General features: G+C 52.6%; 1 protein-coding gene across 3 annotated transcripts; it reads left to right on the top strand.

Annotated features, from left to right (window-relative positions):
- The first annotated feature begins 271 nt into the window (after positions 1 to 271).
- Positions 272 to 23,913, top strand: nup93 (nucleoporin 93). Of its 3 annotated transcripts, none has more exons than XM_036544068.1 (22): positions 272 to 401; positions 1,118 to 1,326; positions 3,981 to 4,098; positions 13,259 to 13,321; positions 14,771 to 14,899; positions 16,699 to 16,773; positions 17,891 to 17,983; positions 18,374 to 18,513; positions 18,904 to 19,036; positions 19,127 to 19,284; positions 19,414 to 19,579; positions 19,694 to 19,787; positions 20,013 to 20,204; positions 20,416 to 20,542; positions 21,242 to 21,314; positions 21,452 to 21,496; positions 21,709 to 21,825; positions 22,235 to 22,353; positions 22,639 to 22,756; positions 22,878 to 22,961; positions 23,080 to 23,208; positions 23,659 to 23,913. In XM_036544068.1, the coding sequence occupies exons 2-22, from the start codon at positions 1,148 to 1,150 to the stop codon at positions 23,764 to 23,766; spliced, it is 2,460 nt and encodes an 819-aa protein (XP_036399961.1). In that variant the 5' UTR covers positions 272 to 401; positions 1,118 to 1,147; the 3' UTR covers positions 23,767 to 23,913. The 3 variants fall into 3 exon arrangements, with proteins under 3 accessions (XP_036399961.1, XP_036399958.1, XP_036399960.1); XM_036544065.1 differs by having other exon boundaries at positions 23,656 to 23,913; XM_036544067.1 differs by lacking the exon at positions 272 to 401 and adding an exon at positions 962 to 996 and having other exon boundaries at positions 23,656 to 23,913.
- The last annotated feature ends 644 nt before the right edge of the window (positions 23,914 to 24,557 follow it).

Raw genomic sequence — 24,557 nt, 5'->3', positions numbered from 1 at the left:
AGGTAACGTCTCTTGCCAGGTCAGTACTGTAGTGGTTTAGATCGTCTGATGCCATGTTGTCAAATCGCTGCCGAGCGGTGGGAAGATTGCCAGACCATAAATAGGTCGTGCTGTTAGAAAGTGTTTTACTCTTTGATTAAGCGGATTCATTTAGTGACGCCAAAGCACTGTCATAAGTATTGTGATATGTTACTGATCTCCGCGGCGACTGTAAATAAAGTTTTGAGCAACGCGGAGGATTATGGGAAATGCGTTGGCCAATCAGCGCGGCGCTCCGGAAGAGCCGGGAGTGACGCGTGCTGCAAAAAACGAAAGGGGAAAGTGGCAGTAAGTGAGTTACCCGTGAAATAAGCGCGTTTGGAGCAGAAGAGCGAACAGCCCGTTGGAAGCACAGCTTTAAGGTGGGTTCCGACGTCTGCTGAAACCATCGGCTGCCGTTTTCCGGGCATCGCAGCCGGGTCGTGCGGCTCGGCCTTCCGCTCAGCTTGTGCCGCACTTCATTCAGCGTGCGGCTCGCTAGCGCGGCGATCCTGCGAGAGGGACGGGGTGTTTCACAGCTGAAAAGGCATGGATGAATAATTGCTGCAGGGCTAGCTATTTGTCATTTATAAATAAACTTCATCTGGCTAATTGTGTGAAGGGACACTGGCTAACCGAGTCATTTAGCCGTGCGTTTCTGCCCATACTAGTATGGGTAGCTACTTCGGAAAACAAAGTACGCATAGGAAGCTATGTGTTCAGTCCTACTGAATGATTTGGTTGTTAGCTATGAGCGGTTGTCAGTGAAGCTGAAGTAGTTTTCTAGAGTAGTGTAGCTGGCTACTTTATGTTATTATTATATTATATTACACATATTACACATTGTTCCGCAGCACAGTGCTTTGCTGCTGTCGTGTTGGCAGTGGTGCATAGCTTGCTAGCCAGGTTTCATGAGCAACGTAACATCACAATACTTTTGATTTGCTGGGATTTTTGCAGTTGGCTGGTTGTCCAAAGGTAAATACACAGTAGCCTGGCTTCAACTGACAGTCCGTCATGAATCTCACGACATAAATACTTATACTTAATTCTGTATGTAGGTGTATATATAGTTATACGGGGGTATATATGTTTGAAGTCTCGTCAGATTTCACGTCACGGCGGGCGCATGGACGCGGAGGGCTTCGGGGAGCTGCTGCAGCAGGCGGAGCAGCTGGCGGCGGAGACCGATGCGATCACCGAGCTGCCGCATGTGGAGCGGAACCTGCAGGAGATCCAGCAGGCGGGGGAGAGACTGCGCTCCCGCACCCTGACCCGCACCTCGCAGGACACCGCCGACGTCAAAGCGTAAGTGCGGCTGACCGAGCAGGAAGATGCGCACAATCACACTCATTACCGCAATAACGACAGCCAAAACATGGTATAACCGTATCACGTGAATACAGAAACACGAAGGCTGTGGAATTCATTTTACATCGCTGTCCGACGATTTCCAAACGCTTTACTAAAGGAGCCAAAACGGTTAATTACAGTGATCTACATGCTGACAGCCGAGCCGACGCTTCTGTTCTTTGCCATACTTGAATGCTGCTTTGCCATATGCCGGATTTTTATCCCCGGCATTTTTCCTGGAGTCGCTTCAGTCCCCTGTGTTTGGGCACCGTGTGAAAGTGGGGCACTTGTGGCCTCTGGCTGCTACAGTGATGCCTCCTCTTCAGCCGACTGAAACCTCAGAAAGCGGCAGCTACACCGTTTTAGTGTGGTCCTTGCAAAATGGTATTATTACAAAGGTATATAGAAAGCGCAGTGCAACAATATTTTCTGTAAAATAGTTTCTTATTACATTTTATGTAATAGCACCTTAGAAAGGAGAAAGATGTTATTGCCAAGAGTCGGGTTAGTATCTGTTCATCATTTCCCCAAACTTATTTGTGTCAGTGTAATCATGAAAAATACAAACATTTCAGCACAAGCTGGTGTTTCTGTAGGCTTTTAAGTGCATCATACCTGGAAATGAATCCCCTTATTTCACACCAGCCACTCCTTTCTTTAAACCAAAACTGCCTTACTGACATGATTTTAATGTCACATGAATGCTGTTCCGAGGACCTCAGGCTACAACAGAAGCAGTCAGATCACTGCACCACAAATGTCAAATGTGCCAGTATTCCTCTGAGCGCTCTCTTTCTTACCGGTGATGGCTGTTCAGTGCTGATTTATAAAAATATAAAACCCATTTGTGGCTTCCCCACTCCAGAAGCTGGTGGCTACAATTAAATATATTGTTTAGATAAATTAGACTGGATAGATTAGAAATGCCCACATTTGCACCAGTGCAGTGAAACTGATCATTTATTTTTGCTGAGTAGTTATATGTTCCATTGACGTTTTTAACGGTGTAAATTAAACTGAAACCAGGGAGAAGTGACTTAGAATGTGTTCATTTAGTTGTTCTAACTTACTTATTTAAGCAGGTTTTCAGGAAGAAATTGTAATTTTCATTGAATTCTTTCCCAAAACATTTGTCAGACTAAAGATAAAGAAAGTGTTTATTCCTTTAATTCAGGGTAGACAAGTGAGAGGAGACTGAGTCTGTGCTTGTTTTCACTCCAGAGGACACTGGCAGGAGTTGGTCATGGGCCCATCAGGCTGGTTAGTTTTTGCTGCTGTTAAGTACTGCCTGTTGCAGCAATGGGCCCCTGCTCAGATACCCAGGTGTGGCTGATGTTTCCTCAGGAAAAAATCTTTACGTGGCGCTGTTACTCAGTTCTGCTTGGAGGGTCTGTACTGGATTGGTTTTAGAGGGAAGTCGGGCTGGCCTATCGGTGGATTTAGATATCTAAACATGCCTTTTGACCCAGGTGTGCTTGTTTAAAGGGCATAAAGGCAGATACCTGGGCTGTGCGTTCCTCAGATTGTCACTCGTCACTGGTCCATTTCCATATCTCTGTGATAGGGAGGCCAATGATTTGCTAAAGTCCGCCTAAACCCACCTGCAGGTGTACTATTGGTCAAATTTTGTTCTTTAACTCCTCCCCTGCTCTGCCATTGGTCATTTGTAGATCTGTCCAGCTTCCGCAGTGATGTGATGTAAGCATCTTCGTCTGCATGTCCTGTTCTACACTTTCCACACGGTGCCACTGTGCCGTTGCAGCTGTCTCTCTGTCGGCTCGGCCGCCGTTCAGTGTAGTTTCCCTACTTTACTGCCGAGCTCAAAGTCACCTTCTGTAAGTGCAGATGTGTTTGTGTCTGTCGTGTTTTGTCTGCAAATGATGTCCAGTTCTGCTGAACAAACAGACCCTGTGCACTGTAAAATCCGCTGGGGAGAATCCCTGCGCAGATGCACTCTGGGAGGATGGAGGAAGCTCTGTGGGGATGTGCAGGTCAGGAGGCTGTTGCTTCAGCTCAGGACCTGCCGCACACGTCCCCACACGTCCGCAGAGTGGGCGGGCGTGTGGAGACCTGCAGGCCCGATCTCCAGCATCCAGTGCTCAGTGAATCAGCATGTCTGCTGTCCCCTCTCTGCCTCTCAGCCAGAGCGAGACTCCGCTGCAGGTGGAGGGGAAACGCTGCATGCATGCACACCTGAGGCAGGTCACTGCACTGGACGTCACTGTGTTTCACAGGTTATCTGTCTAGTCGTCTCACTCACACGACACACTTTTAAAAGAGAGATATTCATTCCCAGGATTCAGCCTGTTCAACATTCCCAAGGGAACATCACCCTGGATTTTGTCATGGCTCAGGTGGCGTTTAAAGTGTGAGTCATATGACCAAAGTGCACTGTTCATCAGAGTTCTTATTAATTCTGCTGACGCACCAGAAAATTCTATAGCCGGTGGTTGAATTTAGGGTTTCATTTGATGTCAGTTGTGAACCTTGTACAGCACATGTTAGCAGAGTTAAACCACTGTGGTTAGAGGTGCTGGTGTGTCATGTGACCTCCCACCTCTCTCTCTCTGAGTTATGTGCTGTGTGTGTGATGTGTGTGTGATTGACAGGTCCATCCTGCTGGGCTCCCGGGGGCTGGACATCTTCCATATCTCACAGCGTCTGGAGAGTCTGAGCGCCGCCACCACCTTCGAGCCGCTGGAGCCGGTCAAGGACACGGACATCCAGGTACGCAGCCTACGTTTTTGCGGCGACCGAAAGGCACGGACAGACCCTGGCTCTCTGATACCCTCCAGGCTTCCTGTTGCAGGGCTGCTGTGTGACTGCAGTCCGTTTGGGTAAAGGGCCTGCCAGAGGGCTGAACCTACAACCTACAACCAATATCAAGGCAAACAGTACCATAATGCCTGTGGGTGGTGGGTGTGCGCAACCTGGCTTTTCTACGCACAGTTCCCACCCCTGTCCTCCACCCAGAAACAGCTTCAAAGCTGAACCACCCAGTGCATCATGGGAAGTGGCTACTCAGCTGTCTCACTCGCTTGTTTGAAGTTGTGCTGCTAACACTCACAGCACGAGAAATCTGAGCCTGCCCTCACAGCACAAAAAAAAAAAAAAACACCCAAACCCTGAGCTCAGGCCCCAGTAGAGTGCGCGTCCGGCGTGCTGAGAGTGTAACAGCAAAACAAAAGTGGCGGCTCTGCTTTGATTTGTGGGTTTTAATGACTTTGACTCAATCAAAATTGATTAAATTTGAAAAAATGGCAGTGTAATGAAGATAGTGCTGCTGGTTCTGTCTGGTTCTTGTGGTCGTGTGTGTGGTTTTGCAGTCGTGTCGTACCAAACTGAATTGCTCTAGTTGAAAGGGAATAACCAGCCTGGGTATTGCGTATAGTTCATAGTCCATGAGATGATTTATGTATTTAATCCCTATGAAGACAAAGACTCACACCTCCAGCTACGGAGTCTCAGAGCTACAGAGTCTCAGAGCTACAGAGTCTCAGAGCTACAGAGTCTCAGAGCTACAGAGTCTCAGCAGATGTGTTTCCACACGTGTCAGTGGTAAGTGAGTGGAATTGGATGCAGCTCCGTGCATGTCACTGATGAGTGAATGATCCTCAGCTCTCGGTCTTTAGGAGTTCAGCCATTGGTGGAGATGTTTAGCCTGCATTGCCCAGCATCACATAAAGAAATAGGTCGGTAACTGGGCTACTCAAAAATAGTTTCAGGGTGCCCTCAGAGATGCCTGTAAAAATGTCTTAGCTGTCCACAGAGATGCCCGTAAAATGTCTTAGCTGTCCTTAGAGATGCCTGTAAAAATGACTGGCTGCCCTCAGAGATGCCTGCGAGATTGCCGTAGTTGTCTTCAGAGATTTCTCTAAAACTGTCAGCTGGTATGAGTTTAGGAAAGTGTCTGAGCGAGCTGCTGTGCTTTGCTGTGTGTACATGATTCATCCTGTTCTTATTCTGCAGTAGTCAGCATGACTTTCAGCGGTGTCACAGTAAGAGACCAGGAGAGAGTACTGTAATACTGTCCGCTGTGCTCACCGGAGTGTGATTCATCACTCAGAGTCCACCGCACCGGGGCCTCCCCGGCCTGGGCCTCCGCTACCGGGATCCGGGGGCTTTTCAGAATTCTGCTGCTGTCACTTTTTCCAGAAAGATGTGCTGTGGATTGGGCTCGGGCGTTTTGGGGGCCGGGGAGGGGGGGGGGGGGGGGGGGGCCAGCTCTGCACCTGATCCCTCGTTTCACACCCTCAGCCACAAGGACAGCAGAGCCAGGAAGCGTTAAAGTTAAAACTAACACACTGTGACTGAGAGTGATCAGAACAGGCCTGAGAGACTCTAACCTGTGACAAGAACAGGAAGAGAGAGAAAGAGAGGGAGAGGGGGAGAGAGAGGGAGAGAGGGTGAGAAAAAGGGGGAGAGAGGGAGAGAGGGGGGGGGGAGAGGGGGGATAGAGGGAGAGAGAATGTGAGTGAGAGGAGGATGGAGAGAAAGAGGGAGGGAGAGAGGGATGGCGGAGCAGGGCTGATGTTTCTTTGTCTGTGTGGGGGATGGGAAACGCATGCTAATGAGTTAATGGTAGCCCACAGCTGCTGCCAACTTAGATAGAGAAAAACTGCTGATGCTTCTGCAGAGCCGGAGCTGCGGCCATGGGGGGGGGAGAGAGAGAGAGGGAGGGAGGGAGAGGGAGGGAAGGAGAGAGAGGGAGAGAGGGAGAGAGAGGGAGAGAGAGGGAGGGAGAGGGAGGGAGAGAGAGAGGGAGGGAGAGAGAGAGAGAGAGAGAGGGAGAGAGAGAGAGAGAGAGAGGGAGGGAGGGAGAGAGAGAGGGAAGGGGGTGGGGGGATGGATGGAGGGAGGGAGAAGGTGAGAGAGAGAAAGGGAGGGAGGGAGGGAGGGAGGGAGGGAGGGAGAGGGTGGGGGGGACTACAGGAAGCTGTTTCCTCCTTTGCAGGGTGCTGTGTCCGAGGGTTAACAGCAGCGTTTTAACACTCCCCTCCTGACCTGGATCAGGTTTGATTGACATGTGGGTTCATTTTCATTTTCATTTTCAAAGACTCTGTGCACAAGATCTTGTTTTTATGCAGACATGCTTTCAGGTGTGATCCTGCACTGAACTACACACCAGCCTCTCTCTCCAGCCAGCGAACTGAACTGCATCATGTCCTGGGAGGGTGATTTCAGTGGTGTGTGTGTGTACCTCACGCTGTGTGTCATTCACTGCCAGCAGATTGGCTGGAGTGTGAGGTGGGTGTGTCTGTGGCTGGGAGTGGTCAGTCCTGCTCACAGAGCTCCTTCCTGGAAGCTCACTCATGGCCCTGACCGCCAACTTACTGGACATAGCTCTGCATCAGCCGGTGCCTCCGCTGTGTCCTCTATCGGCCTGCGGAGAGTCCACCTCTGTGCGAGAGTGTGTGTGTGTGCGTGTGCGCGTGCGTCCATGTGCCTCTGTGAGAGTGCGTGTGTGAGTACGTGTGTGGACGTGTGTGTGTGTGTGAGAAAGTGTATGTGTGTGATGAGTTAGTGAGTGTGTGTGCTGATTGTACGTGTGTACGTTTTGTCACTTCTCTTTCTGTCTGAAGTAAAACCCGTTTGCCGCCAGCCTAAAACTATCTTTACTATGACGGTCACAGAGTCGGGGGGGATGTATAGTTAATTTTAGCACCCAGGCTGTTGCCATGGTGATCTGCTGTTAATTCTGTTGTCCAACAAGGAAGAATATTGTTTGTGCTCTTTGTGAGGACACCTTTGTGTGGCGTCTCGCAGGAGCGTGTAAGGCTTTGTGTGAGTGACTGGGAGCAGGTGTGTGACGGTGTTAGCAAACAGCCTCTGCTGCCTCAGCTCCGGTGAGGGTCTGTGCTCAGAGGAGGGGGTTTACAGCAGGCTGGACAGTGTGTGGTTTTTTCCTAGTTGTGAGTTAGTGGAGCGTTTCGGATAATGTCCAGGTGTCCTCCAGGTAGTGAGTATAAAGAGTGTAGGCTGTGTGATGTACCTACATTAAACAAATGCTGTAATGTGTGAGTACATGCTTTGAGTACGTGTTTGAGAGGGGGAGAGAGTGTGCGCGCGTGCGTGTGTGTGCGTGCGTGCGCGCTGCTGGTCCTGAAAAGGAATCGGTACCTCTCCCTCTCTGCGGGTTTGTGTCCTTATTGGACCCCAGAAGCAGCCAATTGCTGCAGTGCATCCCCACCCCCACCTGCCCCCGCTCCACTGCCTGTCCTCACATATACTGCCAGCGTATAGCCGCTAACGCGCACACACACACACACACACGCGCGCACGCCAGCATATAGCCGCTAACACACACACACACACACACACACACACACACACGCGCGCGCACACACCAGCGTATAGCCGCTAACGCGCACACACACATGCAGGCATGCCAGCATATAGCCGCTAACGCACACACACACACATTCATATACATATACTACCATTGTATAGCCGCAAACGCTTTCACACACACACACACATTCTCCCTCTCTCACACATACTTGTATACGAATATTGCCAGCGTATTGCCGCTAACACATTCTCTCACACACACACTCATATACATATACTGCCAGCATATAGACGCTAAGGTATACACACACACACACTTATATACATACGCAAAAACATGCGCACACACACACATTCATATGCATATGCACGCATGCGCAGGCTCATTCACACACATTTATATAGGTGTACAAACACACACATATGTTCATACACACACGCACACACAAATGCTAATTGAAATCTGTCTCATTTGAACGCATCGTTCCGAGTTGGTTTCCTCTCTCTTTGCGTCTCTGTGTAACGTGGTTTCTGCGGGACACGGTGGATAAACTCTGATTGATTGATTGATTGATTGATTGTTGTTTATGATGCTGATTATAGAGGAAAATAAACGGCATGATGCTGAGACCATGAATGCACATACATGTGCTCGTACACACGCGTGTGTGTGTGTGTGTGTGTGTGCGTGTGTGCGTGCGTGTGTGCTGGTTTGTGTGTGTGTGTGTGCGTGTGTGCGTGCGTGTGTGCGTGCGTGTGTGTGTGTGCGCGCTGCAGGGCTCCAGCACACAGAGGAGTGTGTGGAGCCGCCAGCCGTGAAGAGGAGGAGGAGGAGGAGGGGCGGTACAGAACGGAGAGATGGAGAGATAGAGACGGAGCGATGGAGGGGAAGGAATCAGAGCACTAAGATGGCGGAGGAGAGATTTGTCCCCGACTCTCGTTCCCTTCTCACCTCTCTCTCTCTCTCTCTCTCTCTCACTCTCTCTCTCTCTCTCTCTCTCACTCTGTCTCTCTCTCTCTCACTCTCTCTCTCACTCTGTCTCTCTCTCTGTCTCTCTCTCTGTCTCTCTCTCTCTATTTCTCTAACCCCTCCAGCAGCTGTAGATGCTGTGAGTCGGGGAGCCTTCAATACGTGTGGCAGTTTCTGCTCTGTCTGCGCATACATGCGCATGCCTCTGCGCAGATGCACAGCTCTGCTCATTAACTAAACATGACTCTTAAAAGGATTATTAGCCCACTTTGAGGACAGGATGTCGGAAGCCATCAGGGGAGAGAGAGAAATCCATTATCATAATTGCATTGCGCAAGGCTCGGGGAGGGGGAGGAAAGTGCCATGTTTAAAAAAAAAAAAAAAAAAAAGAAGAGGAAGAAATGAGAGACTGGAAGAGAAGGTGGAGGAGGAGGTGGGGATGGGGGGGTTGGGAGGGCGAGAGGAAGACGCTCAGCTGAATAATCCCATCCTTCTCCCCACCCCCCCCCTCCCGTCTGTGGCGTGACATGGTACGGTCCACCTCCAACAATAAAACCAGCCACGCTCGCCCTCGTGTGCCACACGTCTTCCCGGTCTCCGACCCCGGGCCTCATGGGGGGTGGGGGCAGGTGGGGGTCCCGGCTCCGGTGCTGCCAGGTCGGGTCGGTACCGGCCCGGCTCTGCCGGCTCTCGGCAGCGCGCTGCCGTGTGGAGCGTGAGAGCCATCAGGCACGGCGAATGCCGGGGACCAGAGTAAGTTTAGCGGTGAAGACGCGCTCCTCGGCACTGAGAGCAGCTGTGTCTCCTCACTGTGAGTATCTCCTGTATGCTGCCCTTCTGTGGGTCTGCTCCGATCCGCCTCTCCTGCTCCCCTCTCTCCCTCTCTCTCCCTGTCTCTCCTCTCTCTGTCTGTGCTTCTGACAATGCCGGCGTTACTTACTCTGTGGAAGAAATGGTGATGATGGTGGTGGTGGCGGTGCTGAAGGTGATTGATGTGTATCGTTATCTGCAGCTGGCCTGAGAGTCAGGGAAAGGGTGGGGTTTCCCTCCTCAGTCATTGTTCAGAACTCAGTGGAAGAAAAATCCAGTCTGATGGCTGCCCATTCCCCCCCCCCCCCCCCCCCCCCCCACCCCCACGCACACAGTACACCCCAAATCATCATGGAACCATAGAATGTTGCTATGGAATCCTTCATCTGTAGTGTTTGAATTGTCTTTGCAGTGGAACAGACTGTCGGGCTGTATGTGTCTTTAGCATTGCTTTATTGTTTGCCTGTGTAATGTGTAAATGTGTGAAAAATATTTTATGCATATTTGAATATCTTTACGCTGAAGGGGACTCATCTGTTTTGATGAAGTATTTTGAGTTTATAGACGAATGTGAACTGATAGCTGTTTTTTTTAGTCTGCAGTGTGTAACGGTGCGAATTTCACTCAAAAGGCTTTGTGTGTCACATGCAGGTGTGTGTGTGTGTGTGTGTGTGTGTGTGTGTGTTCTCAGGTGCAGGGGGAGAGTTGGTTTGCAGTAGTGCTCATTCACACATGTTTGCGTGTGCACATCCACGGCTTGCTGCTGCCGTATGAATACCTCCTGATGACTTCTACTCGTTTGTGGCATGCGTTTCTGAACACGGAACACAGAACGCAGTGTGAACAGCGGGATACTCGGAACATTCTAGAAAAGCCAGCGAGCTGGCTCACGACAATGTGGGCTAATTTCCCTCTCTATGTTTGCGCAGTTATTGGTGGTGAGATTGTGCAGATGTGTGATAAGTGTGGAATTTACGGATTAGCTGAATATAAAACCGAGGAACGCGAACAAAATGAACCAGATTTATTTTCAGTAAACGTAGTTAATTTAAACTTTTTTTTTTTTGCTTTGCCATTGCGGTTGGCATATGGCGTTTCAGCGTTACGCGCATTTCGTCCTGTTCTAAGAAGATGCTCTGTGGATAGGAATGAAACTCGGCTTTAGTTTTAATCTCATTTCTGTCCCTAACAGAACAGGCCCAATCAGAGGATTTCAGTCTGGCCCCTCCGATGCTTCTCACGCCTAACACTCAGGGTTAAAATGGCTCCACTGTTGGCCGTTGGGGTGTAAACTGGGTTGAACCTGTTTTTTATGGTGGTTAGACCTCTAGGGGGCACTGCCCTCACTGTGGAGGACAGACATCAGTGACGGAGCCATTGTGACCTGCAGAATGGAAATATGGAAGCCGCTTCCATCACATAATCTTCTTGGCTTTTTCATCAGGGTTCGGAGGAAATGAATTTGTTCAGCTCTTATGAGAAGGATTGCTGTGTGGGCGATTCAAACAGTCAAACCCAAACTCCACACCCTGTACAACACCCCAGCTTGTCCTACACCACATTACATCTTCACCTTCTGAAGTTTCAGGCAAAAGAAAAAAACTGTTTCACAGATGTCACTCAGCCCTCGAGCATTGGGGGAGGGGCAGACATGGAAGGGGTGGGGTTAGGGGCGTGTGCTGAGGGGTGATGGACATGCGTGTGGGTGTGCTTTTCACTGTCTTCGCTGCGACCCAGGAGAGGCAGGGGGAGATGGGATTGAAATGCCTCGTCCTTCTTGGTTTTCTCTCTTGTACGTTCTGTTCTTGTTCGGGTATCTGCGGTCACTTCAACCGACCAATCTGGTTTCAGATGGTTTGGTGGGTGGGGTTGATGGACTTTAAGGAAGAATCACACACTCTACACACTCTATGATAAGGCCTGTAATTTTCACTGGCCTCTGAAACTTGCGCACATACACACATGCACACGCACGCAAACACACACATAATCGATCAGTCGACTCACACACAGGCACCGCCTGGACGCACATACGCTCTCTGTCTCGACAGTGCCGCTGTCAGTCTGTGGTCGGAGGCGGGTCCTGAGCGGTGCGACTGTGGGTGGATTTTCGGGAGTGTGCCGTTTTAGCTGGGTTCTGCCTCTTTAATTGGCCACAGTGCATGTTCAATGGAGATGGGTCTGCTTTCTATGTGTCGTCTGGGCAAAACCGGCTGCCTCTCTGCGTGTTAGTGCGTGTGTGTGTGCGTGTGTGTGTGCGTGTTCAGGTTCGGGTGTGGAACAGTATGATTGTGTGTCGTTTGTTTCTCTGTGATTTGATATCTTCAGTCTTTTTGCGTTAGTCCATTTGAGGCGGTATAGTCTGGTTGTACTGTGTGAATGTGACAGGGTTTTGCGCATGCGCGTGTGTTTGTGTGTGTGTGTGTGTACGTGTGTGTGTGTGCGTGCACGCTGCTAGTCCTCAAAAGGAATCAGTACCTCTCCCTCCTTGCAGGTTTGTGTCCTTATTGGACCCCAGAAGCAGCCAATCCCAGCGTTGAGAACATCGGTGTGAGGCGGTAGTCGGCACTGTGTCAGTGTGGCAGAGTTTTGTGTGTGCGTGTGTGTGCGTGTGCGTGTGTGTGTGTCTGTGCGTGAGTGTGTGTGTCTGTGCGTGAGTGTGCGTGAGTGTGTGTGCGCGTGTATGTGTGTGTGTGTGTGCAGTTCTGTTGTTATTGTGCCCCGTATGTTAATGGTAAATGTGCTTCTGTTCTTCATATGAGACCGATTATGGAAGGGTGACACAGGCTGGGCTGGAGGAGGTGTGGCCAGGCTGACTCTCCTCTTCATTCAGGCTGGGTTACGTCCAATCAGTGATGCAGGCATTACTCTGACCACGCCCAGGGCCTCAGCAGAATGTGTGTGTCTGTTTCCCGCTGGCGGCAGAGGGTGGGGGGGTGATGTGGTAACTCTGGGGGGTGGAGGGTTGTGTCGCTGTGGGCCAGGAGGATCAGGGCTGGGATTTCTGCAGATTTCTCACACCCCCACTGCAGAGAGCAGAAACAAACAAACGCATGCTCTCCCTCCTCAGAGATGAACACAGCACAGGTTCAGAATCAGCCACACTGTGCTTCTCTCATCAGACTGTGGTGTGAGTGCGTGTGTGTGCGTGCGTGTGTGAGTGCGTGTGTGAGTGCGTGTGTGTGTGTGTGCGCGTGCGTGTGTGTGTGTGTGTGTGAGTGCGAGAGTGTGTGTGCGTGTATGAGTGCGTGTGTGAGTGCGTGTGTGAGTGCGTGTGTGAGTGCGTGTGTGAGTGCGTGTGTGTGTGCGTGTGTGAGTGCGTGTGTGTGTGCGTGTGTGTGTGTGTGTGTGTGCGCGTGTGCGTGTGTGTGTGTGTGTGTGCGCGTGCGTGCGTGTGTGTGCGCGCGCGTGCGTGTGTGTGTGTGCGCGTGCGTGCGTGTGTGTGTGTGTGTGTGTGAGAGGACAGCACTGTGTAGAGTACAGTATGCAGTCAGTGTGTTAGAATGGGAATGGCAGCGTTGTGTCGGCGCCGAGTCTCTCAGTGCATAACGCATTTCCCAGCATCCCTCTGGTTTCCGGGGGCGACCGCCTCTCAGACGAGGGTGCAGCAGGGCGGTTTGGCGGATGATGCAGTAGTAGCTGTTGTCTGTTTATGTTCCTGTATGAGCGTATGCATGTGTGCTCCGAGCAGCAGGAGATGGCTGTGATTGGCTGCAGGAGCAGTTATGTGGCACAGTGGAAAGTAGGTTAGAAAGAGTTTAACCTCCTGGCGTGTGTGTGTGTGTGTGTGTGTGTGTGTGTGTGTTTTTCTCACAGGGCTTTCTGAAGAATGAGAGAGACAATGCACTGCTGTCTACCATCGAAGAGTCGCGCCGCAGGGTGAGTTTCTCCCCCCCCCCCCCCCCCACAGCTGACACGCCCCTTACAGTGACCTGACCACACCCTTACACACAGCAACCTAGCCACACCTCTTACACCCAGCTGCCTGACCACGCCCCTTACACACAGTGTAAGTGTAGGTACAGTGGTACAGTGTAGGTACACCTTTTACGTGTAGGTAAACCTCCCCTACCTTGATGGACTGTTCCAGGGTGGGCAGGACTCCAGTTACCCTGGTAACCCCCGCCTCCCCTGTGGCTGGAGTGGGGGCAGCAGAGGATTGTGGGAGAGGAAGGAGGTGATGTTGATTGCAGGAAGCCAGGCCTCTCTCTCTGGCTCTGATCAATACCTCTCAACCCTCAGCGCCAGTCTGCTGCCCATCGATATCCAGCTAAATATAGCAGCCGCTGGCCTGGGGCTAATATTAACACCCCCCAGCCTCCCACTCAGTCTGCCCAGGGCCGATCACAAGCGCATCTCCGGCAGATAATTACAGATTAATACGCACAGAACACTCGCTGTCCGGGAACAGAGGTCAAATGTGTGATGCATAATGCAGAAATGTAGAAAATGAAAACTAGGTTTTATAATCAAAGGTACAAAATGCGGTGAAGCTACTGAATGCCAATGACAGCATTATTTTGGTGGGTGATGGGGGTGCCCCCGTAACCCTCTCCTACCTCCTGTACAGACTGTGAAATCATGCAGTACATTACCGTCTGAACTGTGATATCATAATCTGTTACCATGTGCCCTTCCTCTGGTACGATCCTCCTGTTTACCAGCTGCTTACCTCAGGCTGCTGGTAACTTTTCTCTAGAATGACTTCTGCTGCAGAGTTCAGGAGAGGTTTAATTGGAAATTTTGCAATTACGGAGCATTCCCCTGACAGGACAGAAAATAGAGGCAGGTGTGGAGAATCTAATCGGGTTCCGGGCTAAATTGGGAGCAGTGCACCATCCAGACCCAGTTTGTGTCTTATTTCTGTGTGGATGTCTGCTCTCCCCCACCTCCGGCCCCGCCCGCCCCGCCCGGGGGGGGGAGACCCACATTGAGGCGGCAGATCCCTCTGCGTTATTCCCCTGCTGTGTGAGCAGGCTCTCCCGCTAACCCGCTAACACTGCTGCAGTGCTGTAACCCATCAGGGTGTGCCAGCTCTCCTCACTGACGTTTTACCCCCTGCGTATTCTGTTGCTCTATTTCACAACTGTCTTAATCTCCACTCCTTCCTCTCTCCTTCATTTTTCGCTTCCATCTTTATCCCCTCTCCCTCTCTCCCTCTCTCCCTCTCTCCCTCTCTCCCTCTCTCCCTCTCTCCCTCTCTCCCTCCCTCTCCCTCTCCCTCTCCCACTCCCTCTCCCTCTCCCTCTCCCTCTCCCTCTCTCTCTCTCTCTCTCTCTCTCTCTCTCTCTCTCTCTCTCTCTCTCTCTCTCCCCCTTCTCCTCTCAGACATTCCTCCTGGCGGAGGAGTACCATCGGGAGTCCATGTTGGTGCAGTGGGAGCAGCTGAAGCAGAGAGTGCTGCATACGCTACTGGGAGCCGGAGAGGATGCGCTCGACTTCAGCCAGGAGGTGGAGGTCAGGCCCCCGAGCTGCCCGCACACTGCCTGCCGGCACACGGCTCCACACGGCTCCACCACCCACATGTAGTATTCACACAGATATCTGTTATACTCTGTTATCGCCAGGTGCTGAGCTCCTGTGTTCCTCCTTCTGCGCCACTGTGTTTAGTGAGGCAGCACATCAGAATGCGCATCGTGAAGCTCGGAGCTGAATGTCTGCTTCATACATAGACTGTCTGAGCCAGAATTCCTTCTACAAAATTCCCAAACTCAATCAGCCATATCCTACTGTACCACACTGAGGCTCTCTCTCTCCCCCGCTCACACACACACACGCAGACACACACACACACACACACGCACGCACGCAGACACACACACGCACGCAGACACACACACGCACGCAGACACACACACACACACAGACACACGCAGACACACGCAGACACACGCACACACACAGACACACACACGCACGCAGACACACACACACACATGCACACGCGCGCAGACACACACACGCACACACACACAGACACACACACACATGCACACGCGCGCACGCAGACACGCGCGCACACACAGACACACAGACACACGCACACACACAGACACACGCACACACACAGACACACACACGCAGACACACGCACACACACAGACACACACACACACACAGACACACACACGCACACACACACACGCCGGTGTCCTGTGACTGCCCGGAAGGCAGCTGTCCTGCAGTGGGGCTGTGCCAGCCGGAGCACGCAAGGTTTTCACAAGGTTTTTCTTCCATCAAAAATGTATAACCTTAAAAAAATCTCCAAATTGTAACAGGCAAAGCAGCTTCTACTGCTCTGAATAATATATGAGCAAATGGAGCATGGCACCTCTGCACCTCACACCCCATAAACCTGTGTCTGCAGTCACAGATACAGATCACACCTGTGTCTGCAGTGCACATCTCCATCAGAACAGCATGTATGAGAGCTGGGATGGTTCATGCAGTTTGAGTGTGTGTGTGTGTGTGTGTGTGTGTGTGTGTGAGTGTCTGTGCGTTTGTACACGTGTGTGTACGTGTGTGTGTGTACGTGTGTGTGTGTATATGTGTCAGCTGAAAGGTTTGGAAGGTGCAGCAAATGTATTCCAGTGCATTTATTAATTATTAACCAGTGGTTAAATTTTACATGTTTGACCTGCATTTGATGCTGTCTGCTCGAAACACGTTCCTGTGTGTATCATAGGAGGCTGCCACGCCCACGCAACCCTACACTCCACACTGTGCCACGCCCACGTAACCCTACACTCCACACTGTGCCACGCCCACGTAACCCTACCCTACACTCCACACTGTGCCACGCCCATGCAACCCTGCACTCTTTGCCCCTGGCCTTGTGTTTGTTTATTCCCCCCCCCCCCCGCTTTGTCACCTGAAAGATGTGTGATCTGCATAGAGTCACATGTCACTGTAGGCTGCAGTGCTCCAGGCTGTGAGGTCCTGCACTATCTGCGGCTCACTGGCGCCCCCTGTCTGTATATCCACTCAGTGCAAAGTTCTAGCAATCTGATGTTCCATGCCTTCCCTTGAGTAGAGTGTGTGTGTGTGTGTGTGTGTATGTGTGTGTTTGTAGGTTGGTAAATGGGCAAGCTCAAGCACTGGTGATGTTCCTCCCAGCTTTCCGGTTATCACAAAAATGATGGAGATGCTAATACAACCACACAAACGCACTCGTGCATAAACACACACGCTCACACACACACACACACAGTGTAATCCCTGCTGTAGCGGTGTGTGTGTGTGTCTGTGTGTTGCAGCCCAGTTTCGTCAGCGATGTCGGGGCTCCAGGACGCAGCGCGCTGGACAGCGTGGAGGTGGCGTACGGCCGGCAGGTGAGAGCCTCAGCCAATCAGAGTGCACAGAGCCTTCATGGAGTTAGGGCCATGATGCAACAGTGTAAGACAGGTTTGAGCCAGAGCAGAACCGTTACCCACGATGCATCTGTCTGGAGACCTTCTTAGGTAAGCTCCAGCTGACGTCACAGTCGTGAGTAAACATTAGTTTGTGAGGGATTTTTAACCGTTCTTTCCTCATCGGCTGTTTGTGGAAAGCTGCAGAAATGCTTCTCTCGGTGCTCAGCATTGCTGTCAGAGCTCTGTCCTGCTTCCGTACTCTGCTTCCGTACTCTGCTTCCGTACTCTGCTCCGTACTCTGCTCCGTACTCTGCTCCGTACTCTGCTTCCGTACTCTGCTTCCGTACTCTGCTCCGCGTGCATTTCCCAGCAGCTCACTGGCATCTGGGTGGAAGCTCTCCTCTGGAGGGCGTGGCTCTTTTTGGTGTGGGCGGGTGCTGATTATGAAGCGTTAGCAGTCGGGGACAGTGCCCCGGTTGCCCCCTGTCTCGGTGTGGGCGTGGCCTAGAGAGGGGGCGTGATGGGAGCAGCGAGGCGCAAACTGGGTCACGTCACTCAACGCCGCAGCCGATCGAAGATGGCCGGGGGCTGGGGGAGCAGAGCATGCTGGGAGATTCTCTGCCTGGCTGCACCAGAGGATCCTCTCTTTCTATCTATCTCTCTATATCTCTCTTGCCCTCTCTCCCTCTCTCTCTCTCTCTCTCTCTCTCTCTCTCTCTCTCTCCCTCTCTCTCTCTTGCTCTCTCTCTCGCTCTCTCTCTCCCTCTGTCTCTCTCGCTCTCTCTCTCGCTCTCTCCCTCTCTCTCTCTCTCTCGCTCTCTCTCTCTCGCTCTCTCGTTTGCGGGAATCGGGCCGGCATTCTCACCATGTGTCGCCACATTGCCTGCAGCGTCATCCTGCTGGTCTTCCTGCTCTTCTTCGAGGACCTCCTGAACGTCGTCATTCTGTTCGTCCTGTTTTTCATCGCTCATCGTTTCACAGCGAGGCCGTAGCGCAGGGCGGGGCCTCACCCAACAGCTGCCAATCAATCGATGACCCCCCCCGCCGTTCCTCAGCGTGTGATTGGCTCAACCCTCTGTCACTCTCCCGTCCACAGATCTACATTTTCAATGAGAAGATTGTGAACGGACACGTGCAGCCCAACCTGGGAGACCTGTGTGCCTCTGTGGCCGACAGCCTGGACGACAAGGTAGGCCTGAACCCCTGAACCCCTGAAGCCCTGAACCTCGGCCTGAGTCCCGCTGACTGTACGCTGTAGAGCTGGAGCTGACGGTGACTTCGATTCTGCATCACAGTGTTGCACAGGGGGTGGGAAGTGAACTGTCCTGGCCTGAACCATGAATGTGCTTCTCCAATAACAGCATCTTTTATGTGTGTGTGTGTGTGTGTGTGCGCGTGCATGTCTCTGTGTCTGCGTGTGTTTGTGTGTGTGTGTGTGTGTGTGTGTGTGTGTGCACGTGCATGTCTCTGTGTCTGCGTGTGTGTGTGTGTGCGTGCATGTCTCTGTGTCTGCGTGTGTGTGTGTGTGTCTGCGTGTGTGTGTGTGTGTGTGTGTGTGTGTCTGCGTGCGTCTGCGCAGAACGTGTCCGACATGTGGCAGATGGTGCGGCAGATGTGTGATGTGTTGCTGGTGCCGGCGAAGGACACCCTGAAGAGCCGCGTGGCCCTGGACATGCAGATGGCCTTCGTCCGGCAGGCGCTGCAGTTCCTGGAGAACAGGTGAAAGAGAGAGAGAGGGGTGTACGGGGGCGAGAGGAGGAGGGAGGGAGAGAGGGGGGGAGCTGGAGGGATCAAGATAGACAAGGAGAGAGGTCAGAAGAGGTGGATGAGATGAGGAGAGGCAGAAATGGGGTTTGGAGGTAGAAGTGTGTCGCACAGCCAAACCCTTGTGCGGAGAGGGGTTGGGGTTGGGGGGAAGCAGATGCTGAAGGTGATGTGCAAGGTGATGGTGGTGTCAGGGCCTGGGGTGGGTGAGGGTTAGGAGATGAAGGCAGAGAGGGAGGTGGGAGAGCAGTGGTGAGTGAAAGAGGATCAGAGTCTTTCTCTCTCCAGCTTCTGCACTGCCTTCAGCATGATGACCATGTAATCTGTGTGTGTCTCGTTGGACAGCTATAAGAACTACACCATGGTGACGGTGTTTGGGAATCTGCACCAGGCCCAGCTGGGCGGAGTCCCTGGGACCTACCAGCTGGTGCACAGCTTCCTCAACATCAAACTGCCGGGACCACTACCGGGCATGCAGGTACGGACCTCGGATGGTTACGGTTGTGTGAGCGGAGCTGGTGACCGCAGTGTGACCGGGGCTGGTGACCGTATCGCTGTGTCTGTGCAGGATGGGGAGGTGGAAGGCCACCCGGTCTGGGCTCTGATCTATTACTGCCTGCGCTGTGGAGACCTGTCGGCTGCCATGCAGGTGGTGAGCCGCGCCCAGCACCAGCTCGGCGAGTTCAAGAACTGGTTCCAGGAGTACATGAGTAGCCCTGACCGGCGGTGAGTGCGGCATCGTCATGGCAATGAACCCAGCATCCTGCTTCCTAATATTGTGGGTTGGAGTTTTCATTTCTGCATTTGAAGTGGCTGCCATGGTAACGCCTGTGGCACCGTCCCCTCTCTCCCCAGGTTGGCCCCGGCCACTGAGAACAAGCTCCGTCTCCATTATCGTCGCGTGTTGCGGAACAGCGCCGACCCCTACAAACGCGCTGTCTACTGCCTCATCGGCAAGTGCGACATCGCAGACAACCACGGAGAGGTGGCCGACAAGACCGAGGACTACCTGTGGCTGAAGGTGAGGGTGGGAGGGGCTCGTGATGATGATGCAGAGAGAGCCAATCAGGAGCCAGCAGAGAGAAAGTGTGTGACCAGAGTACCTGTGCTGAGCCACGCCCCTGTCTGTCCCCAGCTGAACCAGGTGTGCTTTGATGAGGACGGCAGCAGTGCGCCCCAGGACAGGCTGACCCTGGCACAGCTACAGAAGCAGCTGCTGGAGGACTACGGTGAGGCCCTGCTGTGCGTGCGTGTGCGTGTGTGTGTGCGTGTGCGTGTGTGTGTGTGCGTCACCTCACTTTGGACAAAAGCATCTGCCAAATGAATAACTGTAAATGTAAATGTTCACAATGAGTGTGTTTCAGTGTGTCAGCATCGGGGGGGTGATGTCCTGCGGGGATACGTTGACTTTACGTTACATGGACGTTGTTTTTCTGTTTTGTCCTGTCTCCCAGGCGAGTCGCACTTCTCTGCCAGCCAGCAGCCCTTCCTTTACTTCCAGGTGCTGTTCCTGACCGCGCAGTTCGAGGCGGCCGTCGCCTTCCTGTTCCGCGTGGAGCGTCTGCGCAGCCACGCGGTGCACGTTGCGCTCGTCCTGTACGAACTGCGGCTGCTGCTGAAGTCATCGGGGCAGAGCGCACAGCTGCGTGAGTCCTCCGCCGGCCCGTCCCTCTGTCCGTCCGCCCGTCCCTCTGTCCATCCGTCCCTCTGTTCGTCCGCCCCGTCCCTCTGTTCGTCCGTCCGTCCCTCTGTTCGTCCGCCCGTCCCTCTGTCCGTCCGCCCGTCCCTCTGTTCGTCCGCCCGTCCCTCTGTCCGTTTGCGGCTGAGAGTAACGCGTCTCTCGCATTTCCGTGGCAGTGAGCCAGGAGGCGGGCGACCCCCCCATGGTGAGACGGCTGAACTTCATCCGGCTGCTCATGCTCTACACCCGCAAGTTTGAGTCCACCGACCCGCGGGAGGCGTTGCAGTACTTCTACTTCCTGCGGTAAGACGGCCAATCAGGGACCTCCGCACCGCGAGGGGTCACCCTCTACACCCATGGTCCTGGAACACACCCACACACACTCACACTGCACACACACACACACACACACACAGACACACACTCACACTGCACACACACACACACACACACACACACACACACACACTCTCACACACACACCTTTTTACTCTCACCTCTAAGTACTGTGACACACACACAAGCCAGGCACAAGCAGAACCTGCAGAATAATCTCAGCAAGTCAAAGGAAGATGAGTGTGAAATTATATTTATATATTCATCCTTCATTCGAAAGCTAAGGGCAGTCTGAGAATGAACAGCGGTTTTCTGCTTTATGTAGTAGTCCTCGTTAGGGTGCCCTTGCAGGAGAGCGTATAGGGAGGTAAATCTGAGGCTCAGAGCGGAGACTGAAGGCCCTGGATGCATTATGGGAAACGCAGTCTGGAGCAGACCTGTAGCAGTGGCTGTCTCTGGAACAGCAGCAGGTTCCCGCACAGCTCGGCAGCACAGTGCCCCCTGCTGGCAGGGAGAAGCCTCAGGACAGAGTGGACGCTCGGCTCTTAGTAACCCCTTTGGGCTGAGCTGTTCTTGGTCTAAAATGGGGGGTTTGACACTTGTGCTGGTTAAGCCCTGGGTTTGAACCTTACTGAAAGGTGTCTGTGTGCGTTTTCTGTTTTTCAGGAATGAGAAGGATAGCCAGGGGGAAAACATGTTCATGCGCTGTGTCAGCGAGCTGGTGATCGAGAGCCGAGAGGTGAGCCTGGTGCACTGGAGCTGTGTGTGTGTGTCTGCGTTAGCAGCAGGCATTGCCTACAGGCCATGGCCTGTTACATTTTTCAGTCTGTAGTTTTGTTCCTGTGTAGATAATGTTTTCCTCCGTTTGTTTAACAGTTTGACATGCTGCTGGGAAGACTGGAAAAAGATGGAAGCAGGAAGGTGAGGCTTCGACCCCGCAGCGATGGTGTTCTCAGAACCCTGCTCACCCTGCACTGTGCCAATCAGAGCTCTGAGAATTTCAGAATATTAAACTGTATTCTGTGTTCTACAAATACATAACCTGGGGGAATGTAGTTCTGAATCAGAAGAGTCAAGAGTTCTGAGAACCATGTGTTTCTGGCATTCTGAGAATCTCCTGCCTGTTCCCTCAGCCTGGAGCAATCGACAAGTTTGCTGGTGACACTCGAGCGATCATCTGTAAAGTGGCCCTGGAGGCAGAGAACAAGGGCCTGTTTGAGGAAGCAGTCAAACTCTACGAACTGGCCAAGGTAAGGGGTCCTCTGTTTGAGGAAGCAGTCAAACTCTCCAGGCTGGGTTTCAGTGGGAGTTCATGCAGCAGGGACCATCGTCCTCCAGTTTAACCAATAAAGTGCATCATTTCTGTTTATCGCCATTTACAGTCAGCCTCTGTATCAGTGTGACTGCTGTTTTACTGTAATGCTGTCCCGCCTTTACTGGGGAGAGGCGCGGCCTAACCACTCAGAACCTGCCTCAAAGTTTATTAGTTACTATTTCTCAGCATCGGCAACAAATGAATAACTGAAGTACGTCAGTGAGCTTAATGACACTCCCTCTGTTTCACTTCCCTGTCTACCTCACTGTTTCCCTCCCTCTCCTCTCTGCCTCCGTTACCTCTCTGTCTGTATGTCTGTCTGCCTGTCCATCCGTCCTGGGCAGAACCCAGATAAGGTTCTGGAGCTGATGAACAGGCTGTTGAGTCCGGTCACTGCTCAGATCAGCGCCCCCCAGTCCAACAAGGAGCGGCTGAAGAACATGGCACTGGCCATTGCAGAGCGGTGAGACCCTCGGCCTGCGCATAGCTGCAGTGCATTCTGGGAAAGCCATAATCCCAATCACAGTTCCATACACAGACTGGAATCAAAACGATTGGATCTTAAATGACTGCATCAGTGCAGTCGTGCAGTAATCTGAGCTCCAGTTAAGTACAGCATCCTGCTCGTCAGTCATATCCACACACTGCTATCGCTGAGGTTCTGGGTGTCAGTGGTGCATTGTGGGAGGGTGGGAGCTGCGTGTTGCCGTGGTGACACTGAGCGGTTGCTGTCTTTGTCTCGGGACAGGTACCGTACCCATGGCATCGCAGGAGAAAAGTCTGTGGACAGCACCTTCTATCTGCTGCTGGACCTCATGACGTTCTTCGACGAGTATCACGCGGGCCACATCGACCGGGCGTATGACGTGAGCACGAGGCCGTAACACACGCATGTGTACACACACCCCTCCTCACACGCACACCCACCCCCCCTGCCCGGCCCCATTCGCTCACCCTTCCCCCTCTCTCTCTCTCCCCTCTCTGCAGGTGATGGAGAGACTGAAGCTGGTTCCTCTCAGTCAGGACAGTGTGGAGGAGAGAGTGGCAGCGTTCCGCAACTTCAGCGATGAGGTCAGCAGCCTTTTCCGCTGTTCCTCGCCTCTCTCGCGCTGCGGTTCTGTCTCGCGCTGCGGTTCTCCCTCACTCCGCGGTTCTCCTGTTTCTCACTCCTGCTGTGGTCGTTCCGCAGGTGCGGCATAACCTGTCGGAGATCCTCCTGGCCACCATGAACATCCTGTTCACGCAGTACAGGCGCCTGAGGGGGGCGACGACGGGCACCCCGAGCCGGCTGCAGCGCTCCATGGAAGACCGCGACTCCGTAAGGGACATGGCAGGGCGGGGCGGGGCAGGGGGTGTGGCTCAGGGGTCAGGCCCTGCTCTGTGTCAGGCTAACAGCCATGGAGAACCTAAATCTGAACCTGCTTCTGCAGCATGTTAGCTAGCTGTGAGTTTATATGGCTGTCAGAAACGTGCATCACTGCCAGGGGAATCTGTAAGTGTGTGTCAGTGCTGACAGCAAATGTTTTAAGTGTCTGAAAAACTTTTTCAGTTTAATGTGAATGTACCCATTTCAACGATATAAGCAATAAAATGAACATTTATCTTTCAAAAAAACACAGATAAATCCGGGAGAATGAACATGTGATGTGATCAGGATGCAGGATTGAAAAAAGGATGCATTTGCCGTGAGCAGGAGTGGGCTGTGATGTGTGAGTCGTGACTGCGTCTGCGCAGACGTGTGAACGTCCTCTCTATGTGTTTGCAGCAGCTGCGCAGTCAGGCCCGGGCGCTCATCACGTTTGCCGGGATGATCCCGTTCCGCATGGCGGGCGACACCAACGCCCGGCTGGTGCAGATGGAAGTGCTGATGAACTGACCATACCGCCAAGCTCCACCCTAACTCCTCCCACCTCTGTGTGTGCTGGTATAACCCCTTCCACCCCCACGCTCCGCCCCCAGTGTGAGTGTGATGGTATAGCCCCTCCCACCCCCACGCTCCGCCCCCAGTGTGAGTGTGATGGTATAGCCCCTCCCACCCCCACGCTCCGCCCCCAGTGTGAGTGTGATGGTATAGCCCCTCCCACCCCCACGCTCCGCCCCCAGTGTGAGTGTGATGGTATAGCCCCTCCCACCCCCACGCTCCGCCCCCAGTGTGAGTGTGATGGTATAGCCCCTCCCACCCCCACGCTCCGCCCCCAGTGTGAGTGTGATGGTATAGCCCCTCCCTCCTCATCCACATTGAGTTCTTCTCTGTTCAGCTTTGTGTTTGTATTTTTCTTATGTTTGAAATAATAATAATAAAAAACAAAATTCTGTTTTACTTTGTTATTGTTTGTTTTAATTTGGTCATGTCGTGTTTTTTAATTTTCCGTTTTCTCGTTCTCTTTGGTTTGGTGTCTCCTGTCCAGTCCTGTGTGGTGAGAATAGCAGCTTTACAGTGGTCAGTGTTTGAATCAAACTGATCCTGCAGCTGGGATTTGATCCCATGACCTTCAGGTCCAGAGCAGTGCCCTGTCATAATTGTGCCTTCATCACCCAAATAAGCTGAATGAAGCAGCTTTTTACCACAGATATTCTGTAGTAAAGGATAGTAAAATGTTTGCTGACACGGTGCGTGTGGTATTTTGCCCTCTGGTCAGTGCGGTCAGGAAGTGGTGCTGTTATGGT

Source organism: Megalops cyprinoides, chromosome 13 (genome assembly GCF_013368585.1).
Source record: "Megalops cyprinoides isolate fMegCyp1 chromosome 13, fMegCyp1.pri, whole genome shotgun sequence".
Taxonomy (NCBI): Eukaryota; Metazoa; Chordata; class Actinopteri; order Elopiformes; family Megalopidae; genus Megalops; species Megalops cyprinoides.
This window is presented reverse-complemented; position numbering and strand designations above follow the sequence as displayed.